Source organism: Balaenoptera ricei, chromosome 1, assembly GCF_028023285.1.
Source record: "Balaenoptera ricei isolate mBalRic1 chromosome 1, mBalRic1.hap2, whole genome shotgun sequence".
NCBI lineage: Eukaryota > Metazoa > Chordata > Mammalia > Artiodactyla > Balaenopteridae > Balaenoptera > Balaenoptera ricei.
The window spans coordinates 85792805-85819180 of NC_082639.1; the positions used below are offsets into that span (position 1 = coordinate 85792805).

Genomic DNA, 26376 nt, shown 5'->3' on the forward strand with positions numbered 1-26376 from the left:
ATCCTAGTTTCATGAAAATATTCCTTATGAATACTGAACAAGCTTTCTTTTGATACTGTTCTCGCTATGAAATCTCCTTTAATAGACTCCTACTGTTATCACAAATCTTGCCAGCCATTTCTCCTACAATTAAAATTTAGGTTTATAAGTCATTTTACTATGAATTTGATTCCTGTGTTTGACCACCTTCCCCACTCCAATGACCTACAGGTGAGTTGGAAAATGCAGTTTCTAAAATAACAAAGCTGAGGATGAGACCTTGGAATGAAGTCCTAACTCTCCCTCTTGATACAAATTTTAAACTTCAACAAGTAGAAGTTACCTCACTTAATGACTTCTACAGGCATAATGACATCTTTTATCTAACAAAGAGACCTCCCTCTAAAACAGCAGCTTTCTGACATTTTTGAAGTTAACCACAATAAAAAATTCATTTTACATCATGACCTAGTATAGAAATATATATATGTGCACATTACATGTATAACTAAAAAAAGATGTTTGACCAGTGTTTATCCCAACTGTGTGCAAAGCCTTCTGAGAGTTTTTTCTGTTCTATTTCATTAAAATAAAAAATTTGTTCAGAGTTCATTAAGCTTGATTCCATAATACACTCATAAGTTGGGAACCAAAGTTTGAGAAACATTGTTTTAGAATACTCTAGAATCCAGACTGATCATATTTGAAATAATTAAACTGACATTCCTTAGCTGAGGTTCTGTTTTTGAAGCTAGTCACTGCACCTTACTAGCTAATATGTTTTAAAAGAAGGGCATTACTGAAATGTGACCATTGTTCTATAGCACGTGCCCTACTCTAGTTCCTCACCATTTCCCCATTGAAACAAAGCAAAATATTCATTTCAAATAGCAGGGATCTTATTCTGGGAAAAAAAAAAAAAGACTGATAGAGAGCTAGAAAGTATTGAAAGAGAAAAATAGCCTTCCCTGGTAATGAAAAGTATGTACTGTATTTCAGGTGGCTATCCAAAATTGAACTCTTTTTAGCTTTCACTTAAAAAAAAAATCGATGATTCAAGCAGCTCTTCTAAAAGTAGATATTCCAGTGTTCTGAGAGAACACTTGGGTAAGTATTAGCACTGTGCTGTGGGAATTTTTTTTTTTAATTTTGTAAAAATACCTGGCATATTTTGTGTAGTTTTCTATATTGAAGCAGCATTATTGATAAAACTAGGAATGGTATTTAGCCATTTTGATATTTTCATCACTCCTAAAATTTGAAGCCATTTTTATTTAACACATTTTGTTAGGCTAGGTTTTGCTATAACTCATTCTGAAGGTACTTTGTTATAGAACTTACTTCTGTCCTAAAATATATTATCATTGCCTGTTTAAACTGCTTTTCAGATTATATTACCTTTAAATTAAAGCAAACATTGCTTTAAAGGAGAAAAACTATTAATTTTGTCAATATGGAGAGAGTCTATTTTCAAAACAAATTGTTCATAATGTGAAGGGACTTAATATAGAACCTATTAGAAATGAGGTACAAACCCTTAAAAATGTTAGGGACATTTTGTTGTTTAAAATGAAAGTTCTACCCAGGCTTGGTTGAGTTTATAACCCAAGTGAATATTTATAGATGAATTTATAAATCTTAGAAATAGAGTTTTATGGAAATGTTAACGGGCCCTGAGGTACAGCTAAACTTGTTTGCAGATACTGCTATAATTTCCAGTGTGTGTATGCTTAAAAGACTGCAACACAAAAGACTTTTTCTAATGCTGTAATTCCATCAGTTTATTAGACTGAGTTATGGTATGGGAGAATATTCAGAAACTGCAGCTTAAATGAGAAAACGTGAATGGTGTTACTTATATAAAATACTACTGCAATAGTTCTTTTATTAATTTTTAATGTTCAGCACCCTCTGTGACCTCCTTTATTCTCTTGCTGTCAACATGGCAGGCTGGAAAAATTGAAATGGGCTGACAGAAAACATAGTGCACGTTACAGCCCAACTCTGGAATCTCTCGACTCTCTTTCTGAGACACATGCTAACTTGCTCCATGTTATTCTGCATTACAATAATATTTAAGGCCCTGTTTGATAGCTCTTGATAAAAGGGAGTTCTGTCTGGACCCTGAGCAGGTGCTCCTCGTCAGCCTTCCTCTTTCTGACATTGTGGGAATGGCATTCAATTAAAAGCAGAATATACTATTTTTTTTTTTTTTTTAAGTCATGGCTCATAAGCACACTTCACGCTCTCAAAACATAATACCTCAGCATGGAGAGAGCTTTATTTGTGTCTATGCAGCCTCTTCCAAAAGCACATTTTGGTCTGATTCAGCAATGCTTTTCTTGAACAGTGGGACACTGCTATGTTATGTATATTTACCACAGTCTCTATCACCAAGGAGACTAATCCCCATACCAGTACAGTCAAGAACCTCACAGCATTGTCTTTGCAAGACCAAGTTCATGTTGTCACAGCAACAGAGTGCACAGGGCAAAGATATTGAACAGGACTTTGGGATTAAAGCTTCTCTTTCTGTTTCAAATCCAAGTGTTTTATGATGAGAAAAAGTGTGCAAAGGTATGAGGTCTGCAAATATCTTGTCAGCTGAAGCTATAAGTGTAATGTTTTAATGATTTCTTTCACAGTTGTGAAGGTGAGATTTTTGAAGAAGGTAGATTTCAAACTTCTAGGAAGACTGGAAACTAACCCAGACTATGAAAAAAGATATTAAAATCAGGGTGCTTATATTCTTCTTTTAAAAGGCCTTGTTATTAGCCTTTACTAATTAATGATGAGACAATTGTGACAATGAGAAATTCTGAGTAATGCACAGACTGCAAGAGAATAGAATTTTTATGAAACCCTATCTTGGTATACTCTCCTCTTGTGCTATCAGTCACTTGATCAACCTGTTCCATCTGTCGTAACTATTAGGAGTTTTGACCAGCAGTGAGTTATAAGAATTTGGGATCATAAAAGGCACAATATTCTTGCTTGTAACATGATCTCTTGATTTTTCACCAACCTCCAAGGAAGCAAAAATGCAAGGAGAGGGTAACACTTACCGGACACTCCTCCGTACGTAGTCCGTTTCCCAGTGCCCACTGCTGGCCAGGGTGTGCCATCGGCTTTTAATCCCATGAGACCTGAGACCGTGTTGGTGGCTGTAACACCGTCTGCGCCACCTATGAAAAACACAACATTTTTCTGCAGTTCTTAAAGGGACGATTGCTAAAACCCATTCAAACCCACACAACCCAGAAAAATGCACACTCTACTTTCTCTTGAGAACATTTCCTCCCCTCAAATATATTCACTAATTTCACTCCTATAATTATACTTAAAATGCTAGACATAAAAATTTTTAATTACCACCACTTTATTTTTCCAATTATTATACAGATTTGTGGATGCCAAATGTTTTGTACTCAGTGTTATTTTCCAGGTAATTTACAATATCTTTACAAATCAGGATGCAATTTCCATTGGATAGCACACAAGCATATATGATTTGTAAATCATGCATTGACTGTATGATTTATGTATTCAAGATATTTATTGAGCATGTGTTTAAGGCAGTGTACTAGATCCCATCAAATATAAAGGGAACTCATAAGAAATTTCACCTGTGGAAGCAGCGATCTTTTTAAAAAGTTTCATTAAAGGTTCAGGTGCTATTGCTGGACTGTTATATTGGGAAGTCATTCATTTTGGAGTGGTTTGTTGTGACTGTGGCTTCGTTTCATAATTGTTTGTGTGTAAACCAGGTGTTTATTAGGAAAAATGATAGATATTCTTGTATTCCCGGGCCACTTACTAGCTTGAGTATAGGTATGGATCTGTTACATTTGTGAGGTCAAGCGCTCAGTTTAATACTTTTCTTAAAGTTTAAAGAGAGATATGCACATATATTTGTGGATAAAGATATACTTTAGTATGGCTATGAAATTTAGGCCCATACTTACGTAACGAGGCAACTGATGTAAGTCAGGTTCTTACCTTCCTTTGCAGCTCTGGCGATGCTTACGATATCAGTGACATTTGGGGTCAACTTGGCAAAAAAAGGAATCTGAACAGCTTGCCTAACCCAGCGACAGATGTTTCGCACCAGCTCTGGATCCTGTTCAAATAGGTCAGTTAAATATAGAACATAATTAAAGAATTGTGATCAAAATGTGTGCTGGAACAACAGCAAAGCTGGAGATGTGCAAGACAAATCCAACTTGACAATGAGCAACATGATATATTTCTCAAATTCCTCCTCAGTATTACATCTAGACTCATTAGGGAACTAAGGTTAACACACTTCAAGTGAACTGCAAATTCATCACATAAAGGTTAAATTCCTCAAGGGAGCCTTTGGAAAATAAAATTACAAAGAACCAAATGGAAGAAAGTGTTTCCCACTTCCAGTTAAATAATGTCAGAAATAAAACATAAACTTCTGGTGATAAGTTTGGGAACCATTACAGAATTTCTAACGACCTCATTGGTTTAAGCCTAACAAAAATATTTGAATAGCTGACTCCCATGTGAATGGTATGAAATCTGAAGTCTATTGTTTTCATTATTAGAAGACTTAGTCTTGTTGAAGTGTATTCAAAAGAAAATATGTGACTTCCTAATCAATTTAATTATGGTATATAGTATATGCTAATATGGGATAATTCAGCCTTAGGTTACACAGGATCTGATCAGTAACTTTAGCTTACTTTTGCAAATGTTGCCAAGAGCTGTGTAGCACTTTTCAACATTGGTCAACTTGAAAGAATTGATCAAAATGACAAGAATGAAACAAAATATCAAACGCTCATTTTTAAAAGCAAGGAATAGGTGTTTTCCTGCCCTGTTTCTTGTGATTTTTCAGGCTTCTATTTTCTCATGGGACAAGTATCATGTAGAGGGCAATCACCTATCCTTTCCATTGAAAATAACTTAGCAGTAGTAATGTTCTTTGATTTCAACGCATACAATAGTCCTTTTTTTTCATTACTTTTAGTGCAAAATTTATTCTGACAGGTACTGATAATGTGCTTTGATAAATTACATTAAAATATGCAATAGCAATTCATTATTGAACTTGGTAATATTATCTTAGGAAGTTAAAATGCTTTTTTTAAAAAATAAAAGATCCACCCAGAAAAATGCATATATTTAAACTATGAAACAGTAGGCAAGAATTTCATTTGTAATTAATATTTTTACATGTAAGAAAGTTGCTCTTTGCATTTTAACCTTTCGAATTCTTTTAAGGTGAGATTTCTAATGTTATAACCTTTAGAAAGAACCTTTTCACTTAGGTTTAATGTATCTTGATCAGTCATCTTGTATTACTCTACAAGTTACATGTTTGTGTGCTAAGACACTGTGATGAGGTAATTTCTTTCGATTGTTATTGTCGCTATTCAGCAAAACTAATAATTTCAACAAGAAATCTTTGACTTGGCTTGTTCTCTTTTCAGAACAGTAATTTCTTCATTAAACATAAATATTAAAAAAGCACTATATGGAATGCTCTACAGGGCATACTGTGTATTATAAATAGTAAAATCTGGAGACTTAGCTGTACAAATTCTAACTCATGAAAATGGAGATCTGCCCCCGCCCATGCAATGTTCATGAAATATTTATAACCACTGCATTGGCATTATGAAGACAGTTGCATCTTTGTGACTTTCATTTTTAAGTTATGAATTTCCATGGGACTTCTTAGCCTAGAAATGACAGTAACTCTAGATGACATCAATTGCATGTCCTTTGTGAAAGCTCTCTTTAGGGTAGAATTTGCCGATAATTTAAAGATCACTTGAATTGCATAATACATGGAAGGTAGCCTGATAAGAATTAGTAAAACAAATTTAAAATATTATCTGGCTCCAATAGAGTAAAGACTAATAATCTGATATAGGTTTCTAAGTGGCTTTCAATACTATTGACCACCGTGTCTTTATATTTACTTTGAACATCTGTCACACTTTTTTCTGTTGATTCTCACTAGTTGAATACTTTAAATGGATGCCTCAATACATTGTTTAACAATTTGAAATTTGTTCAGAGTTTTTCAGTTTTTGTAAAAAAATATGGTCCATTGGTTACCTTTATTTACTTGAATCATCTGCTATTTTGAGATACCACAGTTTAATCCTCTGATAGTTCTATGTGTAAGGTTTATGGTGTTCAGATATATTTTACCTGTCTTCATACTCAGTTAAGCCAGCTGTTTACTAATCCTCATACCCAGCTGAAACACAATTTGATTACCTGAGAATTTTAAAGACAACTTATAGCCAACATTATTGTAAAAATTATTGACTGTTCCATAAATTGCAAAGTTTTGTTTGACAGGCATAATAGAGAATATTCTAATACAAATAGAAATGTGGTGAGGCTAATAACATGAAAAAATGAACCTGTATACTTTGGGGAAACTATTCACACATTCCTAATTTCCTCACATTTTTGATATGAATGATCGAGATCTAAAAACAATAGTGCTTCTGCATCTTGACCTTCTCATTTGCTAGTGATAGCATCAGGTGGCATTGCCCTTCCTAACAAGCCAATTTTTAGAATCTTATTGAAATGAATAAATTTTAGACAATTTCTAATTCTCCCCTCCAAAAAGTCTTCAGAATAGGAAATACAGAAAATTACTACAACCTCTCAGACAGACTGAGACTTTAACATTATCCACATCAACAAAAATTAAATAAAAGAAGACAATTCTGGACTGCTTTTCTACTTCTAGGCATATAACATTGTAGGCACTCAAAAAAATTTGTTGTGTCAATGAAAGAAGACTAAATGAAAACTTGGCAGATTTTCAATTTATTTCTTTACGTATCCATCAATTTATAGATTATGTTTGGGTTTAAGAAAAACACAAATATATTTTATGATAGATACTGTCTAAAAGGGTGAAATTCACTAAGGCTTCTTTACAAAGCAGGAAAAATTCTGAAGAAAAATGGTAGATAATCATGGAAAAAAGAACAGCTTAACAAGTCTTTTAAAGTGTCTAGTCCACAAAAAGCCCACCTGTATCACCAATTTTTTACTGGCTCTTCCTGCAGATATTCATAATGCCCATCCCTGATCATGATTTGTAATCTCTCCCATAGCAATTGCTTGTGTGTGTGTGTGTGTGTGTATACTACTTTAATACCTGTTAACCCTTTTGTTATTTATATGATCACCAAAGAAAGCTGTGAGGGAGCAGAATGGGTTTTCCTGTGATGGAGGTGTGTGATATTACTAGCAAGAAAGCAGTGAAGCCCTTAAAGGAATGAGTGACAGGTCTGGGGAGCACGTGGTGGTCTTGGGGGTACTACATGACGTGAAGGTAACAGATCAAGCTTGTGAGGTGCTAAGAAGAGGATAAAAGCAAACTAGAGATAAATGTGGCCTCTGACAATTTTAATGAGGAGCAACCCTGTGTCTGTCTGCAATTAATACACTCTGGAATAGATTCCTATGAAAACCAAACAACAGTGACAACAGCAGAAAGCAGAAAACGTAGTTCTGAGCAGCTTGTTTGTTGCAGAAATTTCCATTGTCCAAAACTGGCTGCGTTTAAAAGCTTAATTTTCTATCTGGGCCACAAGATAATAATTTTTAATTCTAGTAACTAGCATGTCTCTAGTTACACATTAAGGGGGTTCTATATATGATGCACCCTGCTGCTTTTGAGGACCCTTAGATGACCTCTCCATTGTAGGACAGGTATTTTCACCAATTACCTAGGGCATCAAATCTCACTGATTTCATGCCCTGTACAGAGGAATAAGCACTAGAGAATGAGATTGTGAGAATTTCTTGATAAGTTAAATTACTAGTGAAATTTTTGACTTTGAGAAACATTTTCTCCAATTTCCCTGGTAATTTCCACTCTGCACAATTCTTTTCAAAATGGCTTTCTTAGAAGGTGGCATTTCAATGAACCCACTGAAAAATTTTACCAGTTATGAAATGTTTTCTACTAAGGAACTCTGAAGTCTTAATTCACATGGCATGCTAGGAAGTAGCTAGCATTTTTATGTCCACTTTTCTGATAGACAGAACTAGGGTCCAGAAGATCAATCTGAGTACCTATTTCACCTTCTTAATTTTCTTTCCCATTATCATGTCCTAAACCATCATCTTCTTTAGCAAAATTGCTCCTTAAAGTAAAATGCAGCCATCAATTGTAAACTAGAACTATAAAAGGCTTCTACTTCATTTATACCTGTAAGACTAGCTGTAGCTTCAGAGTAATAGGCAAAAGTGATTTATTTATCCTTCTATGTCAGTAAAGTAAGACAGAAAGAGTTAACTACACCAGGTAGAATTATTAGTAAATGCAAAGACTAGGCATCAGAATGGGGATGTTTTTAATTAACTTATATTTTAGCATGTGTCCTTCTTGCACCAGTTTTCCTGATTTAAGAATTCTAACGATGGCATAATCACCTTGGAAAACCGTTTGGCAGTTTTCTCTAAAGGTAAATGTGCACTTACTAATCCATGCAGCAATTCTACTCTGAGTTATATATCCAAGAGACGTGAAAATATATATCCACACAAAGACTTGCACACAAAAGTTCATAGCAACTTTTTCAAAATAGCTCCAAATTGGAAACAACTCAAATATCCATTTAGTATGTGAATGAAGTGGCATGTCTACACAACGGAATACTATTCATCAATTAAAAAAAAAAAACTAAACTACTGAATCATGCAACAACTTGGACTTAATCAAGGAAACATTATTCTCAGTTAAAGAAGTCCACAAAAGAGTACATGCTGCATGATTACATTTATATGAAATTCCACAAAGGAAAAGCTACGCTGACAGAAAGCAGAGCATTGGTTGCTGTCACTGAGGTTTGGGGATGGGAAAGAGATTAAGTGGGAAAGGGCACAAGGAAATTTTTTAGGGTAATGGAAATGGTCTGTATCTTGAGTGTGATGGTATTTACATGAGAGTAGACATTTGTCAACACATATCAAATTCTATACTTAAGTGTATTTTTTTCTGTTATAAGTAAATTATACCACCACAAATTTCATTTAAAATTTTAAAATAATTCCAAGGGTGTTCAAATATAAATAGAAAAATTAAAGCCAGTGGCATTCTAGGCAATGTGGGTTCTATCCTTTTAACAAATTTATTTACTGACGACAAGGCACTGCAACTAGCCTATGCTGGAGACAAAGATGAGTGGGACAAGGAAGGCAGAGTCTACTAGGAAGTACAACCCAGGCACATAAATAACATGTATGTTGGATGTTAAGTATAAAAAAGGAGATCTTGATATGCTCTCTTATTTCAGAGTATTTCAGAGCATGTAGCACAGAGTTCAGCACATAGTAGGCACTCAACAAATACTGTCGACTTGATAGAGCTCACATTGCATAAATTAACATTGACTTTCTTATTTCTATTTACTCAGAAGAAACCTGGGAGTATAAAATTACTGGTTCCAAGATAACCTAATAGACAACTGTTTCAGGCACTATGCACTATGTTAGACAATGGTGTTAAAGATATATAATACACTATCCCTATTCTTAAAAACAAAACAAAATAAAACACTTCATAATCCAGGGGGGAAATGCATATAACAAACATATAATATGAACATAAAATGCTATAAGTCTATAGTAATGTATCTGTATATGCATATAAAATATTATATATATATATATATATATATTTTTTTTTTTTTCCTCCATTTCCCTTGTGCTTCAAGTTGAAGATGACACAGAACTAACTGCTTGTGTGTTCTCTCCTCCCCAGGCACCCGTAGCCTCTTCCATTCTGATTCTTGCTTCAGGCTTTTCTTTCTCTCTCTCTGCCCAGAATGTCCTTCATCTCTTGTCCCTTGGATAACATCACTTCCATCCTACCTCAACACAGGATGGACTAATAAATAATGACTCCCCTTTAAATACTCTCATAATGTTTCTTCATTACTTCATTTATCACAGTGTTTTATAATCCTGTTTTTTTTTTTCTTCCCTGTCTCCCCCAGACTATTAGTCTTTTAGGGGATATATCCACTCTTTTATCCTGATCCTCTCATGTAGAGTCTAAGACACTAAAGATAATAAATACTGTGTTGAACAAAAGAATGAAGAACTCCTAAATGTGGATCCGATTTCCACAGTGAGCAAGAAAACAACTGTCCCTTCCCTTCAGTGGAGCCAAAATAAGCTCCACTGTCCCAGAGATATTAGTAGTTTTTGCTCCATAAGCCAGTGGAATTTGGAAACAGTCTTTCGCTGTTCTCTACCAGCTAGCTGAACTGCTTGGAAGACAGCTGTTTCCTCCTGTGGCCTGGCAATCCATTAAAAACTCCCTGAGGTCCCGACTGCTCATGGTCCTTTCTGTCTAAATCTTTAGGATATTGAAGATTTTCCAGTCTGCACTCCTAACCTTGCCTCAAGTCCCAGTCCTTGGTCCCTGGGGCCTGGTGGGGAAGTCTATCCATAGCTGTGCCAGTTAAAGGGAACTTGCATTCCTTTAAATACCATTTCCTGTGACTATGGTTTAATGCTGCTGTTTCTTCCATTCAGACAGCATCTCCCTAGCGAACCATTCCTCTGATATTCCTAGTGTCAGTGTTCCTCATTCCCACACACTTCGTTTCAGAAGCTTAAACCTTTAACAAATGGATGAGAATTGCCATGAACTATTTAGATAATTCTTAAGAAGTAGGTATTCTTTGAGTCACTATTTTTATCCCCTCTGATGACTAGCCCCTCTTTATTCCCTCTGGTCCACTAGCTCACTTCTTTATTCCCAAGTGGCAATGTAATGATGGAGGTCAGCTCTGAAAACGGTTCAAACTTCAAATCTTCCCCTCCAAAATTTGTCCCTATGGAAGCAGATTCAGATTTCCTCAGATTATCTTGATCCTATCTTAATCCCATCTAGAAATCCACTGCCTCAACTGACCATGGCAATAGAGTTGGAGAAGTACCTCTTCAGTAGTCAGGCCAATGAACATCTCCTGCTCACAGTTCCATGTGCTATTCTAGCCAGTGAGTGTCTTGGGAGGCTCTTATTTATTATCATTTATTTATTTATTTGTGAATTCAAAGGTTAGTATTGTCCATGATGCAGAAAAAGTGCTGTCCATAGTCTGTTAATGAAGTTATTCAGCGTAACCTGAAAAATCTTATATGTGGAGAAATAGGCTATGAACATGCTTTGCTGATACCACTGGCAGGGGTTCAAAATTGTGGACCAGCTGAGCCAAACTGAAACTCAGCAGGCTGCTCCATCACTGCTCAGAACACACCAAAAAGGCTTCAGTGGGTAATGAAGTGCCAGCCGTCACTTGCACTTCTGTGTATGGATTCATTTTAGATAAGGGCAAGTAAGTATTTAAGTGTATAATATGGAGTTTTTATTCTTTGCAGACTTTAGGCAGCTTGTCATTTGTTTTCTTAATGCAAAGCATTAGTGTAAGCAGTGTAACAATTGATATTTTATACATCTGTTGGTCTACTCACTTAGCCTATGTTTTTGAGTGCTAGAGTTAGAAAACAACCAGAAGCACAAAACCTCAGTATCTTTATAATCCCCTATTCGTGTGAATGATTGACCGACACAGGGAGGAGACTAGTGTAAAACAGCCTTCTGCCCTGGAGCACCCATGATGCTGATACATTTAAGATGAAGAGAGTCTAGGGAAGCCATGCTTCTGTCCTGGGAACTTCATGAAATCCAAGCAAGAAGGAATAACTGGGCTTCCCTGGTGGCGCAGTGGTTGAGAGTCTGCCTGCCAATGCAGGAGTCGTAGGTTCGAGCCCTGGTCTGGGAGGGTCCCACATGCCGCGGAGCGACTGGGCCCGTGAGCCACAACTACTGAGCCTGCGCGTCTGGAGCCTGTGCTCCGCAACAAGAGAGGCCGCGATAGTGAGAGGCCCGCGCACCGCGATGAAGAGTGGCCCCCACTTGCCGCAACTAGAGAAAGCCCTCGCACAGAAACGAAGACCCAACACAGCCATAAATAAATAAATAAATAAAATTTAAAAAAAAAAAAAAAAAAAGAAGGAATAACTGCTGAGGCAATTTTAAATAACGTAGCAGAGAAAACCTCAATCCCTTGGCAATGAATGGTTTCAGCTAAGGGGAGCTCATCCGTAACAAGTTGGTACAGTTCCTTAAGGGATTTCTTCCTACTGCTGCTAGAAGAGCTAGAAAGAAATATCTAGGCCTTTGTTTGTTTTGCCAGCTCAGTAGACTGATTTCCCTCTTTGAGCTGAAAAGGACTTGGAGATAACTAAAAGTGGGGTGACTTTATTGAAAAGTGTTTGTGTGAAAATGTGGGATGGGGAAGATATTAAACATGACCTTTTGTAAGTGTAATATTAACAAACTCTTGATAGAAAATTCATGGATGTTAGATTTTACCCCAAATTTTGAGCAATCTGAACCTAACTTAATCTTTATCAGTGTATTTATACTCATGTGGTTTATAAGAGTACACATCATAAGGTGTGTGTGGGGGGGTGTGTGTGTAAAAAGAGGATTCTCTATTTTTAAAGTCTTTCAGGTGTCAAGGAAAGGAACCATGGCAAGCCCACCCCCGCCCACCCCCCCATTACTGAGGGCTTATTACAAGTATACTTGGAGAAGTAAGAAGGTAAGTGAAATGTTTTTGGCAAAGGAAGAGCCGGTCCTCTGGGGTCTGGGATGCCTGTCATTCATCTTGTAGGACACACAGCAGCTCTGGTGACCCACCAGTGAAATCAGTGACAAAGAGCAGCTCTTACTTTCTTGTTTTTCCTTTAAGAGTTGGTGTCTACTGCTTTTAGGATTAGAAACTCTGTGATACTAATGAATCTGCTCTTACTTTTCAGTATCTCTTTTTCCATTTCTACTTCTACTCACTTTCTTTTTTTTCTATATTGCCTTTTTGGTTCTCCCATTCAGTTTTTCTACAATCCACCAGATAATCTATATATTTCAAAACCAAACCCACAAGAGAAGATCCTCAGATAAAAACAGAATAATTTTTTTGTTTTGTTTTGTTTTTTGTTTGTTTTTTGTTTTTGTTTTTTGGCCGTCCTTCCTATTTCACACCCTTCCCATTTATTTTGTTAAATTCCCACTGTATGAAGTATTGGTGGAACACAGAAACTATCACCACTATGGAGCCCACTGAAAAGAAAATTTTTGTCTCTCTATTCTCTGGCAACCAAGAAACAATTACATAATTCTAGGCATGGCCAACTGATGCTCCAGCCAAAATTTCAATCTCACAATCAGAAAAGTGGCTGAAGTTTCTTTGTGGTAGTGTGTGGTGCAATGTCTCTTGACAGTATCCAACAATGGCAGTAGTGGCAGATAACAGCACTGGTACAGGCTGTGCATTATCTGGGCAATTCTTGCTGCCCATTCTCTGGATCCATTTGGTTTCTGACCCTTTTCTAAGCCTGTTGTTCCTGCCTTCCCTTCAGGCACACTCCCTGAAAGTCTGCTGATCTCTTTTTATTTAGACTACAGCTGGTCACTTTTTGCTCAGGATACAATATCTAGTCCAATGAATTGTGGTCAAAGGACACATGTTTTTGTGACAGCTTGTATACAAGATATTGCTTTTGGTCACTTCCCTTTAGGAAGGAGCTTTAGGTGTGGCAGGTCCTTAGCTACGTGGATTGTGTATAGTAATAAATAAATAAATAACACTTTTCATTTAGCTCCTAATAATTAACCTGAAACGTTCCATGAAATGTGAAAATTACAAAAAAATAAGGTATTAATTTGTCCTCAAATACAGTCAAATTAGATCACTTAGGGCACTAAAAATTGGTCAAAGTCAATAGAATATATAAATGGCCTTTGGGATTATTATATGTCATTATTTTTCTATAAATCATTTAGCATTTGAATGTGTCATAATAAGCAAGATGTCATATAATTCAAGAGACCCTTGCAGAAAGAAGTAATACATATCACCCAGGTACAGGAAAGCTTGATTTGAAATGTATTAAGAGTAGCTATGAGTTCTTAAAAGATGGATATGTAAACAGAGAATGGTAATATAGCCCATAAGAAAAAATATCCTGAGGCCCTGAAATTAATTTAAAATATGATCTCCCTTTCACTCTGAATACCTGCATGATTACCAATTCGACAAGGATCTTTCATTTATCCCAACTCAACTTTACTAAGGTGCCTGCAGCCTACATGGTTGATAAAACAGTTAGGAAGCTTGCATGGGGGGAAAAATCTTCAAATTACTTGATACACAAAATCGTATTAGTATTAAAAGCAGGTGAGTATTTACTTTTGTAATATTCAAGAAATGTAAAGTACCCAAAGAACTGCTAAACTTAGATAGTTTAAAACTTTGCATTTTTTTTTCCACTTAAAAATAATAAGTGTGGTCAACCTTACTGGGTCATGTAATTAACATCTAGATGTTGCAGCATATAATTAGGTTTTCAGAATATTGGGCAAAGGCAGCATCCAGCATCACAAAAAGGTTTTACTCATACATTTCCAGTTGCTAATATTCCTAGATTTTAACATGCAACAGTTGAAATCACAAACGCGACACAGTTACTTCTTACTTTATCCTTTCTCTGCTATGTAAGGTATTTGTGGGAATTCAAAAACTATTGAATCTAAACCTTACTGGACATTTGCAATCATCCTGCAGTTAACCACAAAGACTTTATGAATGGTTTCATTTTGGTATAAGAAAAAGACATAAAAACAACCCCAAGCAATTTGCTCTCCTTGAAGTGTGTACAAAGTGGGAAGTTAGTGGTAGAATGATTACTTTTATTTACTTCTAAAGTGTGTGTGTGTGTGTGTGTGTGTGTGTGTGTGTGTGTGGCAGGACGGACTGGAGTCTTGAAAGAGTCACAAAATGGCAGCAACTGGATTAGGGCCTGTGGAGAAACACATGGGTAAGGAATGCATAGGAAGACTCTAAAGCATGGGAATGCCCTGTGTGATGGGAAATAGAAAAAAAATTCCAAACTATTGCTTATGAAGGGAGCAGAGAGGAGATATGGCTAAATGGTTCAACTAGAGTTTAGAGTCAGCTTCCTACAGATTCTGTGCATTATCCTTTAGACAATAAGAAAACACGAAAAGCCACATGGTTAAATCCATGTTTTAGAAATATAATACCACATATGTCTGTGGGTTGAGTAGGATAAGACACAGAACAAGCAGGGACACCAATCTGAAAAAGAAAAAAGGCCTAGGGCTAGTGAAAATCAAGAACTTCAAGTGGACTAGAACATCATTTTAAGGATGAATATTAAAAACGTTCAAGATTTGTACAAATTGGAGTTGGGGAATGAAAATCAAAAATAATTCTGTGGTTTGTCATTGTAGGAGAATAGTAATTTCATCACCCAAGTGAGGAAATACTAGAGAAGCAGGTTTGGCAATAAAATGATGAATGAATTTTAGATACATTGAGTTTGAGGTCCCTATAAGACACCTAGCTGAAAGAATCCAGTTGAGAGTTAACAGGAATCTGGATCACAGGATCACTAAATCATAGATTCATGAGTTGTTAGTATGTAGTTGGTGGCTGGCGTCTTGTGAAACCCTTGCTATGTCAGAGAGAGAAGAGAACAATGAGGAAAAATCCAAGGAAGCAGGGAAACTCCAATAAAGAAGATGTAGGTGTAGTTCTTGATATAAAATACACCAAAGACATCAGCTAGGATGAGGACTGAAATGCAGGCAATAGATTATACCCCTTAAAGTCACTGGCAATTTATGGCACATATAGCTAAACATAATAGGGATGGAGACAGAATACAATGGGTTAAGTAGTTATAGCTATAGATACACACAGCCCAAGAAAACCAATAATAAATTTAATCTGAACTATCAGAGCTTAGAACTGTGCTTGACATAAAAGGTGTATGCAATGAATATGTTGAGTAATTATCATTTTATTGTTATCACAATTAGAACTAATGACAGTGGAAGATCATTTGCTATGTTATGAGGCAACGCATATATGTAAGGGAGACTATATGACATTTTTAAAGGAATTGGTTATAGTTTAAACAATATCTCTGAATTCTAACAATGTGAAATCCATGACAGTCTGAGATCTAAATAATTAGCTTTGTTAATTAAATATCTTATTGAAATCACAGGCCTAGATAGGACTCAAAGAGGTTATTTAGACCATTCTCAGGCAATATTAAAAATAGCAAACATACAATACAACACAGTGATTTACCAAGTGCTCTCAAACATCGTAACTTAATTATCCTTAAATCATTCTACGTTTTGTTTTCTATCAAGTTATCCCTAGTGAGAGATACAGTAGACCCACTTCTCACAACATTTGAAGACAAATTCACACAAATCTCTTTCGCATCTTAATAAAAATTAAAATCATATATTTCTGTTTACCTTGAAAGAAAAAAAAGAAAAATTGTTTAATATAATTTATACACTATCCTTGCATTAAATCTTTCTTCAAATGTTATTTTTAAGAAAGTTTTCCATGATTATGAAAGGATGATTTCATAACTATCATGGAGTAATTTTTTTGAATAAATTATTTAAAAAATTATTGACTAAGAAAAATAAAAATTACTCATAAGAAAACAACCAAACAACAGCACTATTAAAAAGCTTTATTTCCTTCTATTTTCTTGGAGTAAGAATACAGTTTCCTCAAAAGTTAATTCTTACCATTTTTACAGTTGTATATCCTTTTTTTTAAATTATATTATGTGCACTTCCTATGTCATTCAATTTCTTTTAAAATACTATTTTGATATTCATAAAATATTTCATCATATAGATATACCCTATTTTACTTAATTATTTCCCAATTTTTGCACTTTGAGATATGTCCAGTTCCCATTATAAATAACATTGAACTAAATCTCTTCTGGTGATTGGTGCTCCTAATTCCTTTGTTTTTGTTCCTAGGTGCTGTGTTTATGGGTAAAATATGAATTCTCTTAAAGCAAGGAAACAAAATCAGACATTTAGAATATATAACCCCTTAGAAGAGCTGGATAGTCAATAGACCTGGGCCTGACACTAGTGGAAACTTATGTTGCTATATGTTATCATGGGAGCAACTGGTGAGGGAAACAGAATTGGATTTTTCAGTTGATGCAAAATAGGCGAGAGCCTAACCACAATCAAACAATCAGTTTTAGCCTCGCCCCCATCCCCCCAGGCCCCCCCCCCACCCCTGGCCTAGAGCACACAGGGCTTCCATGTCTCACTCACAGATGGATCTCTCCTCAGTAAGCACATGTACAATTTGGTTCCTCCACAATGTTTAATTTAAGCCAATGCTATTCATAATGGGATTTTCCTGAACCTTATATACCACAGATATCCCTATTAAGAGATAAAATGATAATGCTATTATACTGTGGCCACAGTCATTTATAAATAATTAAGAAATACACAATAACCTATGCTGTACATATAAACCATGATATGCAGTCAAAATCAGTCACTACATAATTTTAGAACAGTCATGTTAGCCCACTTATGTTTAACTACCAGACCAGAATTTGTTAATACGCTTCCTCCATCCACAATATACTTCCCCATTTATATCACACACATTAGTTCCAACCCTTGAGAGAATTAATTTCCTCATTTATCTTTCCTTAGGATTTTATATATACTTGTACTTGGATTGCTCAATAGAAATGTATTAGACGAATGAATGAATATTATTTGTTATATAACTGGATAATATGATAAAAAAAAACTTTAAAATGTCAATAGGGCTATACATTCCCAAAGACACATTAGTTAGAAAAAAGTAGGACTACATACTACTAAGGGAAAAAAAAAAAGGTCAAACTACATTAAATACAGGCATGCTTTTATAAAGCATCCTTATGTAATCTTTTTCTAATTATCTGAGAATCATATATTTACTTTTATACAATTAAATTTCCTTAAAATTTGCTGAAATTTTACTGTGATTATGTTGCAATCAATCCTTACAGAAAAGAGGTATCATTTATAAATTCTTAGGTTAGTTTTATTACATCAGTTCTTCATAACCAAGAGGCTTTTTAGTTTATATCTTTGTTTTATTTCACATTTAATTAAAGCTAACAATTTGTTTAAAGTGTGATAAATTAAAGAGACTGTTTCCCAAGTTGAGTAAGAGACAATTTTTAAATGTTACTTCCTAGATTTTTGGGCAATTTGGTAGGATGAACTTAATAGCCTAAAACAGCTATTTAAGAACAAGAGAAAAGAAGAAGAATAGTTGTAAATCTGAATTTTGTTAAAATTGTACGAATAGGAATGAGCATTAACTAAAATATATTTTGGAATATGGAACTGCTACCAATTTGAAGTATGCATAAATTCATTTTTATGGTTATGCCATTAACTTTGAATTATCCATATTGGACTGGTAAGAGCCACTTATAAGCAAATTCAAAAGCAAGTATATTTCTCTTTGGGATGTAATCACAGTTACAAATGTACACTTTTAACTTTCTTTATTTCCAGTATTTAATCCTGGATTAAAGTGATGCTTGGTGAGCACTCTGCTGGTTACTAACAGGTAAGGGTAAGAAATATCTTTGAGTCACCATGCATGAATGGGACACTAAATAAATATCTTACTCTACACTACCGAATGTAAAATAGATAGCTAGTGGGAAGCAGCCGCATAGCACAGGGAGATCAGCTCAGTGCTTTGTGACCACCTAGAGGGTTGGGATAGGGAGGGTGGGAGGGAGGGAGACGCAAGAGGGAAGAGATATGGGAACATATGTATATGTATAGCTGATTCACTTTGTTATACAGCAGAAACTAACACACCATTGTAAAGCAATTATACTCCAATAAAGATGTTAAAAAAAATACACTATCAGATTATCTTATACCATATTTGTGAGTTTGATCAATACTAAATATTAGCATATTCAAATTTACAAAAGAATATACATACTATGATCTTTTATTTCTATGGTATTTCCCATAACTTCTGCAATACCAAAAGTACACTATGTGTTTCAAGAACACTTGACAATGTATTTAGACTTTCCAAAAATTTCAAATCAGAGCTTTAGTATAAATTTTATTATTAGTTATACATATAAAATCTTAATATACAAAGAACATTTTACATATATTCCTCTCTTCTTAATAGGAAATGGAAAAATGGACAACTGTTTGAACATTAAATATCCTATAATTCATCCTGATATAAAAATGAAGACCTGAAAATAAATACTGATTTTCCTGTTTATAAAAGAAATCAGGCTGAGTCCCATGTCAACAAATGAGTTTGCAGCAGCTCTAAAGAAACTGTGAAGACGATCAGTCTATTTTCTTTTTTATTATTTTCTTGTCATTTATTGTCACAGTTGTTGCTTAATGAAGATGTGAACTTGTATAACTAAAATCTGCACCACAGTAAACAATAAGGCATCATCAGCCATATGCAACTTATTTGCATAGTAGTGGGCTGTGTGTTGTGTAACCAGTTGTAACCATCTTTTCCTTATTTGGTGATATTCATCCATTCATTCATTCATTCATTCAACAAATATATATTCAATCAACTACTATCTTAGTTGTTGGGGTAAATAAGTAAATAAGTAAAGTGAATAAGACAAAGTTATGGTTCTCACGGAGTTTTCATTCAACTGAGAAATACAATAAGGAAAAAAGAAATAAATACGTAACACAATTTCAAGTAGGTAATAGAAAATTTAGAGCATGGTAAGAAGATAAGGAGAGAAAGAGTGACGGGGCTGTGGGTACGGTAAACTGAAGATGGGTTGCTTGGTTTAAACCTGAGGAAGTCACATTTAAGTTTATGTATATTCTATGACCAAAACAAATAATCACTTTGCTTTTATGGTACCTTACAATTATTTTAATTTCATTTAGTTAATTTTTAAAATTTGTTCCTAGATTTTGAATTGTTTCAAGTTGGGGACCATTTTTTTTTTTTTTTTTCATCATGCAATATCATCCATAGAGGCAAGCATAATACTGATATACAACAGGCACAACAGATGTACTAATCATTGACTAAATATTCATCACTTTAGATAAAACTTTATTAGAATGAGATGTGACTTCAGAGCAAATACTATGTTGATTTTATATGATCACTACCTGTTTCTATTACCTAGTTTTATGTTTAACACAATAACAGGAAACTGAGATGCAGATGTTAGCTGGTAGAATGCTTGTAAAAGTTAGACTAATTCTTAGCTAAGTGATTCACTTACACTAACCTTAATGTACAATTCAAATTCCTTGCAAAACTATACACTGCTATATTTTATATGAGATCACTCACCACTAGTTAAAACTGCAAATGTTCACACTCATGTTAAAATGGGTTATGGCTAGGTAGTGAGATTTAAGGAGGAAAGGGAGAAAGGTAGGAAGGAAGGAAGGCACATAGGCAGGCAGGCAGGCTAAAGAAGACTAGACCTAAGTAATTGAATTAACTCCTCCAAGGCATCATGGTATTTGGTTTTTGTTACAAATTAAATGATAGTGCCATATGTTTAGAGTGGTTTAAGAACGGGTGGTTTTACTTTTCCAGACATAGATATAGAATAGTATAAGATTAACTGAATGCCTGCTTTTATTAAGACAATAACTTTAAGTTCTACTTAAAGTTACATAATGCTTATGCTAGAGCAGGTGTTCAGAGAAATACAATTCCATAGTACTAAGGGAATATTCTTGGTACTATGTATATTATCTAGGAACTTTTACATCAGAAGAAAGAATACCTTATTTCTCTCAGCTTTAAGTTTAATATTCCAGGTCCTTTTTATTCCATCTGAGATGCTACTGAGATAATCACTGTTAATTAACCTCTGATTGTGTACCTAGGAACACTGAGAATACACTTGGTGTGTCTGGGCCTTGATACACCCCTCTTGCCTTGCTGTGCTATTTGGCGTTCTGAGGTCTCAGCTGCCTCCTTAAAATGATGACACATCCTGTCTGTATATGAGGTCTTTGAGCCAGTTCTCCTGTTTCAGCTTTACAACTTATATAAATATATATATATACACATATACAACCACATATATTTAGTAAACATATTAACAGTGGAAGTAATATGAAAGTAGGACTAGGGCTAGCATCACTATACGCAATTTTTTTTTTAACATCTTTATTGGAGTATAATTGCTTTACAATGGTGTGTTAGTTTCTGCTCTATAACAAAGTGAATCAGCTGTACATATACATATATCCCCATATCCCCTCCCTCTTGCGTCTCCCACCCAGCCTCCCTATCCCACCCCTCTAGGTGGTCACAAAGCACCGAGCTGATCTCCCTGTGCTATGTGGCTGCTTCAAGAAACGAAATTGAGTTATTTGTAGTGAGGTGGATGGACCTAGAGTCTGTCATACAGAGTGAAGTAAGTCAGAAAGAGAAAAACAAATACTGTATGCTAACAATATATATGGAATCTAAAAAAAAAAAAGTGGTTCTGAAGAACCTAGGGGCAGGACAGTGATAAAGACACAGACATAGAGAATGGACTTGAGGACACGGGGAGGGGGAAGGGTAAGCCGGGACGAAGTGAGAGAGTGGCATGGACATGTATACACTACCAAATGTAAAATAGGCAAATTTTTGAAGTAAGAATTCTATCTCTGAAGACCTGACCATTTTGTCTGATTCTCTGTCTTAAAGGCATCTTCATCTGCTCCAAGCCAAATACCCTGTCTTCACGTTTGAGCATGAATATAATTCAGGATAGTCATCAACAAATGATAGTGGTGATGTATCATATGACAGGGACTAAATATTTACCATTTATTGGGTCCTGGCATACTATAAGCAGTAATATAAATCACAAGCTCTGGGGAAATAAATTGTAAGTTAGGAGTCAATGAATAAATACATTCCTTATGATTACTGATGTACACTGAAAAACAGAAAAAGCAAGAATTAAAACTAATACTTAATATAGTAAATCTCTGATGTTCATAGGCTAAACATTTGAAGTCTCAACTCTTTGTGAATGATCCCATAGAGCAAATATTAATATATATTTTTATATGAAACTTGGATGATGTTGTGAGCTTCGTGTGAGTCACTTGGCCAGGAATAAGCCTAACTTTTAAGAGCTTTTCTAGCTAGCACCTACGCTGAGGTGCAGGCTGAACTTTTTTTTTTTTTTTATACTTAGAAGTACAAAATAATTTTTGAACATGTCAAAAGACTTTGTGTAGAGTGAACCCCAAAGAAAGCCAATTGTTAATTCTCATGACAGAAATAAGGAAAAAGTGAAAGTTTTATAAAATTGATGCATCTTAGAAAATAGAAGTTCTGTATAAATTTGGTGGTGACTCAGGCAAAAATTAGTAACCATATGCTCTATATGGGAAACAAGAAAAAGTGATGTTTGAAAACGTTTCGGCCGGTGTTCAATTCAGAATTTATGTTAATAGCATTATAAATGACTTTAGTTCTGTTTCTATAGAATCATTAGGGTCTACAGGGATCATTTAAATATTTCAGTTACACTTTACTGCTTTTTATGAGGAAAATTATATATTATAGTGATGCTTAGGGATTTGAGAAGGTCTTGGGACCTATCCCTCATTAATATTTAAGTCTCAGCACTTGTCGATTTACTTTTCTGCTATAATTTCTTGTTGATTCTTCAGTAATTGCTAAAATTTGGCTTATTCAGCTTATTATGGAACTCTTTATGAAGGTGCAGAGTTTTCTTGAAAGTTTTTGTTAAATTTGACACTACAATGCATGGAAACTTAGGACTTAATATACCTTAAGAACTGCAACTTCTCCAAATGTCCAAGTGTTAGCATGGACCATGGTTAAAGTCATATCCCCAGCTGCTGATTTCCTGCTGTTTGGTCATTTTTTGACTCATTTTTGAAAACGATGGCAGACTTTATGGGGTTTCACACACAGTCTGTGGTCATACGTAGTTTTTAGTCTAAGAGGGAAGCAAAGCATGTAATCATAGTATAGGCTGGTATGGGATGCTAGAGGCAGCATGATGGCATAATGAAAAGAATATGGGATTGGAGGCAGCTAACCCTCTGTTTTCCTGGATCTGTCACTTACCAGCTATGTGACAGGTACCAAGCACATAGCAGGAGGTCGACATACAAGATAAGCAGCACAAACTGCTGCCAAGTTTAGAGAAGGAAAGGGTCATTTTGGGCAGCAGTGGTCAGTAGAGATATTTGACTCTATCCTTGGAGAACAAACAAGTTTGACTGGGCAGATGGTGGAAGGAAATCTGTTCTGTGGCCCAAACACAAATGAAGGTGCTGCAGGGAACAAGAAAGTGGGGTGCATACTGGGGAAAGCAGAGTGTATAAGTGTTGCGACATGGAGGTTCTGTGGACAGGTGAGGGGAAATCAGATCAAAACTAGATTTTGAAAGAAAGACAGGTTGCCTATCTCTGTGATAAGCTTCTAGAGAGGGTACTTCCTTTGTTTTTCATCATGCTTTCCTTGGCAACATGCACAGGAAGCTCTGCTGTCAGCTTTTTGTAGAGGCTGCTTCCTAAATTTAATTAGAAGATGCTTCCTAACACAGAAGCAGAGCCTCCCCTCTTCTTTCCATTACTGCACTTTATCTAATCAAACTCAGCTCCTCAAATTTCCAGCTTAGCTGTTTTCAACACTGCCTGTGCATCAGAATCACTTGTGGAGTTATACACACACACAGGCCTTGGGCCCAGACTTCTGGACGAATCTAGGGAAGAGGGGTCCATGCACATTTTAAAGAGAGTTTCATCGGTGATTTTAATCTTCAGAAATGATTGGGGGAGAACTTGTAGCTCATACCTTCTTTATTTAAAATGCGGGTCAAAGATAGTCACCTGTTCAGATACAATAGCATGCTTATTTCTCCTTGGGATAACTGTACATTTCTCCTTAAAATAATGGAATACGTCACCTTGTCGATTAATTGTAGAGCTGTCAATACCCAAAAGCCTACTTTATTTACCACAGCTCTGTCTGACCCAGTGGGTCCCCATAGTCTTGCATTACCTCCCACTTGGCCAATTCAACAGAAAGGACCAAGGATAACTCTAAATTTCTTACATTTTAAATTAACATACTGGAAAATATAACAGTGCAGTTGCTGCTCTCTTAAAAGTAGTACACATGCCTTTTTGAGGCAAAGACACAATGCAGTGTACTCCTTCTAATATTCTTTATTCTTGCCTTCCTCTACCTTCATCCTAGTGACTTGAGGCTACCCAGACCTCCTTCTCCCTTTACTCCCATGGGTTATTTTCTTTATTCAGTGCCTTATGTCCTGTCTTACATCTCATTCTCTCTCTTCAAGGTAACTGGTTTCATAAATTTAAATCATGAAGTTATAAATAGATTAATGATTTTTCCTTATAAAGAATAGCCACATTTTAAAAGATAACTCCAGAAAACAACAATGTAATAATGTCTCCACCTCATAGAATGACTCAATGATGGTGGATAGTTCAGACACCACGGCACAATAGTAGGAAAGATACATTTGAGCAAGTACGCCTTTAAAAGGCGTCTCTGGAATTACACCTTGTAGACTATTCTAAGCCTGACTAGTAGGTGCTCAATAAGCGTTTTAGGATGAAGAACTGCGCCAACATATTTAAATAATGTCAAGAAAAGAGAATTGAACCAGGAGCTAGGAAACCTGAGTTCGAGCTTAGGAACAAGATGAAAATGGACCTCAAAAGGGGGGAAACAAGTGCTTAGAGAGATGGGAAGTGAACCAGAAAAGTACAATTTTTAAAAGAAAGGAAATAATTTCAAGAAGGGGTTCTAAATAAGGTCAAATTCTGTGCAAGAGATAAGAAGGTGACGATTGTGAAAATGTTATTGGTGACATTTCTGATAGTATTTTGACTAGAGTGAGAGGAAAATCAGACAGAAGTTTGGAGTGTATAAATGGCGAAGAAGTGAAGACAGTTTTCTAGATGACTGGAAATGAAGGGATGAAAGAAAAAAAAAACCAGACAGGTGTACTGAGAGGGTGGTAGGATTGGAACAGGGTTTATCTCAGGATTTTGTTCATGCACGTAGGAGATGGGGATGGGGCCAAAGTGAAGGAAGAATGAAAAATATAAATATGGGGAAGAGAGTGAGATATTAAAGAAGTAGATGAGGTTGGGATTAAGCACTTGAGCAGAAGGGTTTGTCTTGGAAAGGAGGAGGGACTCTTATCTGACATTTGGGTTAAAGGAGAATGCTGACTAGAAAGATACATTTCCAGGAGTGTCAGAGCAATGAGGAGGCAGAATTCCTCAGGCCTCTACCAAATATTTCCTGTTGTACTCTCTGTTCCAAGAAAAGTACTCATTGCACCTCGCTGAGACCACCACCCACAGGCCCAACTCTATGGTATAAGGTACTTATTCAGTTAGGTCTCCCAGGACAGATCCCTACTGTCTGCAACTGCTCTAAGGCAGAAGACCTCTAAAAGACATCTTAGCTGATGGGCTGAACTCCTAGGCTTTTTGCAAAGAAACTACTAAGGCAAGTCTGAATTGAAGAATTATGACTCAACACATTTTTGGGAATTGGTTTCTAGCTAAGAGAGTGCCTCAAATGAAATTAATACAGAGCTGAGTAGGATTTTGAAGGACCATATGGCCAAGAATCTCTCAGTCTGGCAGAATGGCAAGGGATAGCTTAATAGCTAAATACCACTTAACTATATTAACAAGCTTGGCTGTGTCAATACTGGGCAAGAACTATCTCCCAGCAACAGAATCTGAACCCATGACAGCCACACTGGCTAAATAAAGACTTGGTTTACTTCAAAGGAAGTGAGTTACCACTAAATCGGCAAGCAGAAGGTGGGCCCTGCTTAGTTCCATTGACAGCTATATCTTGGTTCCCTTCTTCCACTTTTCTAAATGGGTGTCTCCTCCATGACTGTTTACTAAGTACGGCAATTACTGTATTAAAGAATTTTGTAGATGAAGTAGTAGGACATCATGATCCCATTATTTTGACCTGCCATTTTAATCCAAAAGATATTTCGACTGTAACTCTGGGAAAATTAGACTCAGTAGAAAAAAACCCAAACAAAATAACTGTGAAAGTGAAAAACTGTATAACATTAAAACTTTACACTTGATGGCAATATTTAAAACTGTGAAGACAGATTCTGGGAAGAAAGAAAGTTGCCAGAATAACACAACATCTAAAGAAGCTTTGAGCTCCCCAGAGAAGAGAGCAAGTATGAGGCTTCATTAACCTTGGGAAGGGGAGACAAGCAGAAGTCCCACTAGGTCTGAAGTTAACACAGCAAATTTTTTTTGCCACTGAAGAGGGCTCAGCCAACATATGCCAGTGATGCTCCAATCTTGCACATCTGTCAATACTTCACATGGTCCTCTGGGAGGCTACATAATCCTGCTAGGGCTAACAGACCTGGAGG

At 35.8% G+C, this 26376-nt stretch overlaps 1 protein-coding gene across 2 annotated transcripts in view; it reads right to left on the reverse strand.

Moving 5' to 3' along the window:
* Positions 1-26376, reverse strand: part of DPYD (dihydropyrimidine dehydrogenase) — an 809798-nt gene that overhangs the window by 211915 nt on the left and 571507 nt on the right. For both annotated transcript variants that reach the window (XM_059926787.1, XM_059926794.1), the window contains exons 17-18: positions 3979-4099; positions 3045-3164 (exon numbers count right to left, since the gene is read on the reverse strand). In XM_059926787.1, the coding sequence (XP_059782770.1) occupies positions 3045-3164; positions 3979-4099 (241 nt within the window). The remainder of the gene's footprint in view (positions 1-3044; positions 3165-3978; positions 4100-26376) is intronic.